Here is a 9,276-nt window from a genome sequence, read left to right on the forward strand (position 1 = left end):
GAGGATACAAAATAACACCACCAAATGTCAGGGAGGGCTCAGAGAAGCAGGCATTCTCATGCACATCTTCTAACGAGAATGCAAACTGGTACAAACCTTCCAAAGAGCAATGTGGTAATCCGCAGTGGTGTTTAAAATTAAATATTCTTAACTCAGCTATTTTGATCCTAGGATTTTATCTGAATAAAATAACCTACTAGATGCAAAATGTATGTATAAATAAGGAAGTTCACTAAATTTATAATAGTAAAATTCCAATCATCTAAGTGCCTAACATGGTGCAGCCATTAACATTATGATACATACCTACATTAATTGTAATGGAAAGATGACACAATCATTAATTTTTAAAAGTTATAAACAGTATGTACAGTTTAATCCTATTATTGTTAAAAAATTAATACATATGTACATGTGCATAGAAAATAGTCTAGCAGACTAAATAAAAAGATAATCAATGTCTTACTGGGATGACAGGGCTTTGTTGTCTGCCTTATAATTGCTTGTATTTTATAATTTTTTCAATGAGCATGTATTACTCTTGGAATCAGAAAAAGATTTTGAAAGACTAAAACTGTTTGCGATTAATATCATACAAAGAAAACTGTTAAAATTCTTATAAACGATCAGAGACACAATCACGTGTTCATTTTCCACAAGACTACGTGAGACTCGCTCTTAACACCGTGAAAGCAAGATGAAGTAAGAACTCACTCATCATCCGGGAAGACAAGCTGTAACCTCTCTCTTGGTTCAGCTTCACTCTGGCTACTGGGAGACGACTCTGATGGAATTGAAAACTTCCCTTCCACTAAATAAGACGCCTGGACATCAGAATTCCTACACACAAAAATTTTGTTTTAATTGTTAATAACTAAATTATACACATTTAAAATTCACCATGACATAGGACTGTATGACTGTAAAACCAACCACCAGGGGGTAAAAACAAATAGGGTCCCCAATGTTCAAAACCATTACCTTATGTGCAAAGCACTGAAAACCTGTGCATCAGCAGAATGTGTGTATTAAACAAGAGAGTTGTGGAAATCTTAAAGCCAAAAGTTTTTAAAGAGTTAATCCAACCCCTTCATTCCAAAGGTAAAGATGGTGCTCCATACAGAATGTTTAGGTTAGGAGGACGGGAAAGTGGTTAGATATTCAGGCATAGGTAAACTTTACAAGTTACACAAGATGAGTGAACTATACACATCACATTTGGGGGTGTAGCTCAAATCACCAGCCACCAGGAGTCTGAACTAATAAAAGCCAATATACCACGGACAGAAAGACCATTGGTAAGCCAAAAGGTCACTGGCGTTCAATCCCAAACCTACCCACCCACCACTGATAAGCGACTGTACAGGAAAGAGATGGTTTTATCTTCTATGCTGATTTTATATAAATGGTCATCTGCCTCAGATAAAGCTAAAGCTCAAGCTTGGCTGAAAAATTTCACAGAAGTATCAGTATATAGTAGGCTTTAAGAATCTAAAAAAAATCATCTGTTCAAACAATTCTTACCTGTTATCAGTGCTGGATCTATTTCTAGCAAGCGTTGAAACAGCAACAGGCAAGCCAAGATTGGAAGAAAGAGTGACATTTTCCAAAATCTCACTATTACCACCAAGTAATGAATTGGTTAAAAAGCTTGGAAATGACTCATCAGCTATACCTCGAAAATCTTCCATCTCACTGCAACAATAAAAGTATTCTTATAAATCATATATTACCATAAAACTTTTTCAAACGATTAAGAGTACAAGTCCCATAAATCTTAGAAAATTGATAAAATCCTTTTTTTGGAACAGCTCTAAGAGGGGATACTATAGCTGAGAATATAAACATCAAACTATCTTCTTATAATTAACATAATAATGAAACAACAGCTTAATTTACTCTTGGATTCTGAATTTATCGAATAAAGAATCGAAGAAGGCACAACACTAATGGCATATACAGACAATTTCTGGACGTCATACAAGCTGGGCACACATTCTAACAGGGAATAGAATAAATAGAACTAGCAAAATCTAGTCCCTGATTTCAAAGATTAAGGATGAGTAAATGGTTTAAAAAGTGAATCTAGGGACTTCCCTGATGGCGCAGTTGTTAAGAATCCGGCTGTCAATGCATGGGACATGAGTTCAATCTCTGGCCGGGGAAGATCCCACATGCCTTGAAGCAACTAAGCCCACATGCCACAACTACTGAGCCCGAGTGCTGCAACTACTGAGCCCATGCTACACAACAAGAGAAGCCACTGCAATGAGAAGCCCTGCACCACAACGAAGAGTAGCCCCTGCTCGCCGAAACTAGAGAAAGCCTGCACGCAGCAACGAAAACCTGACGCAGCCAAAAAATTCAACAAACAAATAAATAAAGTGAGTCTACAGCATTCCCTGGTGGTCCAGTGGTTAGGACTCGGTGCTTTCACTGCCAAGGGCCCGGGTTCAATCCCTGGCCAGGGAACTAAGATCTCACAAGCTGTGTGGTGCAGCCAACACCACCAAAAAAAAAGTGAGTCTGTTCAAAGAAAAAATTTAAGTTACATAAAGTATATTTGGGGACTTCACTGGTGGCACAGTAGTTAAGAATCCACCTGCCAACACAGGGGACAAGGGTTCAATCCTGGTCTGGGAAGATCCCACATGCCGTGGAGCAACTAAGCCCATGTACCACAACTACTGAGCCTGCATGCCACAACTACTAAACCCCACGCACCTAGAGCCAGTGCTCCACAAGGAGACAAGCCACCACGATGAAGAGTAGCCCCCGCCTGCGCAACTAGAGAAAGCCCACACGTAGCAAAGAAGACCCAACGCAGCCAAAAATAAATAAATAAAGATAAAAATAAGGTATATTTGGCATATGGACAAGGCAAAAATGGTAAAAGTGGAGCACAAAGGCTAAGTCTGGAAAACACTGGCACAGTCTGTACTACTAATAGAGAACCTACAGTGCATGCTGGCCACTCATTCAATGGACCCTGATCTCAGAACTCAGGACACATTACTCAATTTTAAAAATATTTCAGAGTGCTTATCATGTAAGGGCTGTGTGGAATTCAGTGAAGAAAATAATTAAATCAGGAAAGACTCAAGAAATGAGAGGATATTGGCCCTATACCTTGAAGAATGAGCAAGACATTTCAGGCAAAGTATGAGATAAGAGGGCTTTTAAAGGTGACAAATAAACATAAGCAATGGTGGAAAATTAAAATTTATTGCATACCTACTACCTTAACTCACTTATCCTCATTTTACAAAAGAAGAAACAAACTCAGAGACTAAACTAGCTAAACTGACCCAAGTTTGTGCAATTAGTAAGATTCGCGCCCAGGTATGACTCCAAACTCTGCTCTAAGTGCTGAGGGTGTGGTGGCCATAGCAGGTGCTCCACCATATTCGGGCAACGGGTGAGTAAAACCACAGAGCCAGATCCTACAAGCCTTAAATGGTGTATTAGGAAGTCTGGCCTAATCCCATCAGCTGAAAGCAGAAGAAGGGAGAGGGCTTAGCGCCTGGACAGATATTCTAAGAGCTGCCACTACTGATGAGACGGACAACAATGCAGGACTGTGCTGGGGTCAGTGGCAAATCACTGACGTGTGAGTTTAGACATTATGGGCTAATTTACTCTACAAAGTAGGAAAAGCCTTAAGACCACTAGAAACCTACTAAACTTACCTGATCACAGATGAAGGATCCACACTTCTGGTAGAAGCCAAGCCCTCCCATTCCAACACCCACCTCGCCTCCTCGACACTGCTGCATCTCTCGGGGCAGTCCTCCCCATGAGCACAAGAAGCCTTCCTTGACCTCAGCCCTGCAAACCCCCCACAGCTACCGCCACCTATATCCGCACTACCTCTACCACCCAGACCTCCAATACGAGTCACTACCGGCCACCCAGCTCCACCCCTCATCCAAGCCCACTCCCAGCTGGCTTCCGTCCCACCGCCCCACCAAGGGCTTGTCAACATCACCACTGATCTCCCTGTTGCCAAACCCATAACCCCACGGTCAATTTTCAGTCCTCCTTGTCTTGGACCTAACAGAATCGAATTCATACTCCTCCCTCACAGAAGTACTTTCTTCACCTGGTTTCCAAAGCACCGCTGTCGGCTCTTCCTCCTCCTTCTCTCCTGGACCTCCACACAGCGAGGGCTCCAGGGCTGGCTCCTGGGTCTCCTCCATCTACCCAGCCTCTCTGGATGAGTGCCCTCAGTTTGAAAGTTTTAAATCCCATATGAAACTTGTATTCCAGCCTGGGTCTCTCCCCTGAACCTCAGATGTTCAACTACCTACCTGACATTTTCACTTAGGTATCTAACAAGCACCTAAAACATCAATCTTGATTCCATCTCACTGCAACCCCCTCAAGAAAAGCCTGCTCTTCAATCTTCCCCACAGAGAAAACGACAAGTCCATTCTCTAGTTGCTCAGATCAAACCAGCAGTGTGCAATCCCTCAGCAAATCCCAATGGCTACACCACAACCATATAACCAGAACCTGCCATTTCTCACGACTCCTGGTTGCTACCGCCATGGTCAAGACACACCCTCTCCGACCGGGACCCTCCCTGCAAGACCCTCTATCTTCCTCCCCAGACTACCCTCCACACACTCAGGTTACCCAGTCAAACACGCCAAACACTCACTGCTTAGCTCAGAACACTCCACTGGCTTCCCATCGCACTGAGAAAGTCAGTCTTGCTGGCAACGGGGGACTGAGTAACTCTGACCTGGGACCTCCTGCTCCTCTCCTTTGCGCCAGCCACTCTGACCTTGCTGCCGTCCCTGGAACCCACGGAGGCTCCTGTGCCTTCAATTCTTTCAGGTCTTTGTGTAAATGTCCACTTTCCCACCAGCGTGTACAGTCAGGCTCGGCATGCCAATCTCCTTGCCCTGCTTCCTTTTTTCTGTAGTGCTATATAGTTCACCAGTTTAACTATATTCCCCACACCACATTAGAATTTAAGTGCCATGAGGGCAGGGACTTGACCTGTTTTACCAGTGAATCTAGAGCAGTGCCTTGCACAGAGTAGACCCTCAATAAATTTGCTGAATGAATGAAGATTTTCAAACTGGGTCAAACCCAGCAAACTTATCACCAGCCATCACGTAAGCACCATCCTCTCAGACCACAGCCCAGTGTTTTCCTCTCTTTGACATGTCTATCTATCTACATTTCCTCTTCTCGATTTCTACAAACACTTTCAAACTCTCTCACACCCGGACACAGGAGGTGGAAAACCTATCCCCACCCTTCCTTTGCACCCCTGCACCACCTTCTCACCTCCTTTTCACAGCCAAGCATCTCACCTGACAGCCTCCCCTTCCATGTTAGAGACACCCAGGATCCTGACCTCAGCTCCGTCACGCAGTGCACATCTTATACAGACAAATCTCAAACTCAAATGCCTTCAGGAACACGCACCGTCAGACAACAGGAAAATACAGACTCCACCTGAACCCACCTAAACACAGTAAAAACACTGTTGCCAATCAAAACACATCTAGTGGAGTCTATTCCTAAAGGCAAAACAGGCCTTGTCTAAAACAATCCCTGAGTCATTCTACATCTTTCTGACTCTACTACCATCCTACCCTACTGAAAAACCTCCTAACCAGTCTTCACAGTCCAATTCTTGCCACTCTACAATTAATTCTCCACATGGCAATCAAAGGGATCGTAAACCATAAGCCAAGTACCATACTCTTCCTGAAAACTTCAGTGAGCCACCTCATCTGCACACCCCAGCCTCACTCACCACATAACGGCTTTTCTGTTCCTATAATACTGAAGCTCATCCCCACCTCGGGGCCTAGAATACTATTCTAGATGTCTGTACAGCTAGCTCCTTCCTGACATTCACCTCAATTCAAAGCTCACCTTCTAAGAGAGTTGATCCCTTATCGTGAAGTCAAATGTACCCTAGAGTCCATGGTCATTTTCATTTCTGCCAGCACTGATCACTGTCTGTTTTTGTATTTGTCTGTCTTCTTCCACTAAAAAGATTTCTCCCTAAGAGCAGAAACTTTGCCTATCTTTCCATCAATCTTTAAACTCCTGCACAGGGGACTTCCCTGGTGGTCCAGTGGCTAAGACTCTGCACTCTAAATGCAGGAGGCCCGGGTTTGATCCCTGGTCAGGGAACTAGATCCCGCATGCTGCAACTATGACCCGGTGAAGCTAAATATATAAATAAATAAATATTTTTAAAAAATGAAATAGGGCTTCCCCGGTGGTGCAGTGGTTGAGAATCTGCCTGCCAATGCAGGGGACACAGGTTCGAGCCCTGGTCTGGGAAGATCCCACATGCCACGGAACAACTAGGCCCGTAAGCCACAACTACTAAGTCGGCGTATCTGGAGCTTGTGCTCCGCAACAAGAGAGGCTGCGATAGTGAGAGGCCCGTGCACCGCGATGAAGAGTGGCCCCTGCTTGCCACAACTAGAGAAAGCCCACGCACAGAAATGAAGACCCAACACAGCAAAAACAATAAATTAATAAAAAATAAAATAAAATAAAATAAATTCCTACACAAGTCTTCCAAGTAGCCTCCCCACATCTAGTCTTGTAGTTACTAAGTTACTCATTCACTTAAAAATATATAATACCACATCAAAATGTATACCATCTCTTTAAGGGTTATCTCCACTTATAAAGAATCACATCTAAGAAAATCCAGATATCAAGCAAAGATCATTCATGCAACAATCATTATCAAAAACAAATGGTGAAAGACACTCTGCCTGGCTGTGTGAAGCAACAATAAATAAGGTGGCTCCCCTCAGAAAGCTGACAATCCCTACCCACTATGATACAGTACTAAGTGCAGGAATAGAGCTTTGCTGTGGGTGCAACAGTAACACAATCCAGGGGAAGATTCCTCCAGATGTAATCTACCGCCCAGTCTCTCTTTTCCAGAAAGGACTACACTTGTTCTAAGCCATCTATGGATATGCCACATTCCTAAAGTTTTCCTAGAAGGGAAGATGCCCTAACTTCCGTCCCTATTGCATTACCCAGCCCTCCTCCTCATCTAAAACGAGGACAATACAATATTATCTTTCCTTTTACTGCACTTGAACTAAGCAGCCAGCTTTGGGATTCCTCTTGGTATGTCCTTAAAGCAGTAACTTCAAAACATCCTGCTCGAGTTTACTGGTATTTAATTGCTTTAATTTCATGCCTGGATACATAAAATATCATCTGCTGTAGTTGTCGACTGGAAGCCTACGTGCACAACTGAACACACTTAAAAGTATGAGCTGTGGGAAAAAGCCAAAGTCAAACTTCCCCAACGTTCTAAGATACGCTTTACCATTAGGTAGGCATCTAGCATAACAGTTTTCAAAGCTTACCGTAAACTGCCCTAAAAACTGGAATCCGGAGAAAAAGTTGACCTTGGAGCAGTAAAAACTCCAGTCGAATGACCTCAAAATGATAACAGCGAGTGAAAACACTGTCATGAAAACAGCTGTCCTCCAGGCGACGGCCTCGAAAGGGACCTCATGCTTCAGCGAACAAAGTCTGCCGTCGGGAAAAAACAAAAGCAAAGCGACCTCAAACACTGTCACCTTTCCCGTTTTCCCGTGAAACGACCCGCAAGAGGCCGGGAGCCACGGTGACGCGGCCGCATCCGCCGGTCAGCAGCGCGTCACCCCCGCCCGGCCCGGCCCGCGAGCGGGGAGCGCCGCGTTGGGGAGACAGGGACCAGGACCCGGACAAAAGACCCGAGTCCCGGAGGCCCCGCTCTCACGGCAGCCCGACTCGCCCGCCCCGCCCCCCGGCGACCCCTCACCGAGCCCGCGACGCCGGCCGCAAGCGCCCAGCCGGCAGAAAGTCCGCGAAAGAGAGGTCCGGCGTCCCGCGCCTCTGCCAGTGCGCGTGCGCGCGTCCCCAAAAGGCGGCCGGCCGTACGGTGCGCCCCTGGGGTTTACGTCGGTTCGCCACACGGACCGAGGGGCGGGGACTCCAAGCCAGCTTTGGATTGGACGGCGCGAAGGGACGAGCCCGCTGATTGGACGAGGGCGGGCATCCCGGATTTGAAGCGGGAAGCCGCGCCCGGCCCGGAGGCGCCGCGCCTGGCGCCTCGCCCACTGGAGGACGCCACGCCTCTCTTACCTGGTGCTGCAGAGCAGCGGCACTCGCCTAGAGCACAGAGAACTACTTCGGGTGGACCAGGCATCTGACACACCCCGAGTTCGGAAGTGTTGGCACTGTCCCTACGGGAGCGGATGCTGACGTGTGGTCACCTGCCGCACGTTTACACTGACAGTGCTGCGGTTAGGAAGTCATCCCCGGGGTCCGCGCTACGCCAAGTCGCCCATGGGGCGCAGTAAGGTTGGTTCCGGGTGAAGAGGGGCGAGGAGATGAGACGGTACGTCCCTAATTATCTTCCTCTATTTCCCGTTCTCCTTAGGCCACGAGTCCCATCACCAAAGCCTGCTCACCACGAGGTCCTAACTACTGCTTTACTGAAACCACACCTTTCACTTTTCTTGATCTCAGAATTTCTTCCCTACAGTTCCTCTTTAACAAAGTTAACTCTTTAACTGCATCCATAGAATAGCTGTTGAATGTTGACGATGCACACTTGGGACTTCAGCAGTCCCTACTCCTCATTTTAGCCTGGTAGGAAAAGACATCTGCTTATCACAACTTTCTACCTCCTCCAAAATATTGCTCAACAATCATTCCTGGATGCCCTCTTCACTCTCTTCCTTTCTGCCTTTGGAAACTCTGCATCTCTCTGCAAAAAATAAAACACCCTGGCTTCCCTGGTGGCTCAGTGGTTAAGGATCTGCCTGCCAATGCAGCGGACAAGGGTTCGAGCCCTGGTCCAGGAAGATCCCACATGCCGCGGAGCAACTATGCCCATGCGCCACAACTATTGAGCCTGCGCTCTAGAGCCCACGAGCCACAACTACTGAAGCCCGCGCGCCTAGAGCCCGTGCTCTGCAACGAGAAGCCACCGCAATGAGAAGCCTGCACACCGCAACGAAGAGTAGCCTATGCTCTCTGCAACTAGAGAAAAGCCCACGCGTAGCAACAAAGACCCAATGCAGCCAAAAATAAATAAATAAAACAAATAAATTTTTTTAAAAATGAATAAGACACGCACCCTTCCTTGATTCCATTTTATCACACAAAGACCACTCTGTCTCTCCTATCCTTAACTGCCTCCTTTCACACCTCATTGTCACTCATTCTGTTTCTGGCTTGGCCCTGAGTACTACTTCCACACTTGTTTTAGTTTATCAG

General features: G+C 46.0%; 1 protein-coding gene across 7 annotated transcripts in view; it reads right to left on the reverse strand.

Annotated features, from left to right (window-relative positions):
* CEP192 (centrosomal protein 192) overlaps window positions 1-7,901 on the reverse strand; it is a 93,480-nt gene extending 85,579 nt beyond the window's left edge. For 5 of the 7 annotated variants that reach the window (XM_027088634.1, XM_027088633.1, XM_027088631.1 and 2 more), the window contains exons 1-4: window positions 7,814-7,901; window positions 7,374-7,542; window positions 1,525-1,695; window positions 715-840 (exon numbers count right to left, since the gene is read on the reverse strand). In XM_027088634.1, the coding sequence (XP_026944435.1) occupies window positions 715-840; window positions 1,525-1,691 (293 nt within the window). In that variant the 5' untranslated portion in view covers window positions 1,692-1,695; window positions 7,374-7,542; window positions 7,814-7,901. Of the gene's footprint in view, window positions 1-714; window positions 841-1,524; window positions 1,696-7,373; window positions 7,725-7,813 lie in introns of those variants that run through there. The other 2 variants (XM_027088630.1, XM_027088635.1) reach the window with 2 other exon arrangements.
* Between the last annotated feature and the right edge of the window lie 1,375 nt (window positions 7,902-9,276).

Source organism: Aethalodelphis obliquidens, unplaced genomic scaffold (genome assembly GCF_003676395.1).
Source record: "Aethalodelphis obliquidens isolate GAN/ISIS:26980383/991018 unplaced genomic scaffold, ASM367639v1 scaffold63, whole genome shotgun sequence".
In the NCBI taxonomy this organism is placed as follows: domain Eukaryota; kingdom Metazoa; phylum Chordata; class Mammalia; order Artiodactyla; family Delphinidae; genus Aethalodelphis; species Aethalodelphis obliquidens.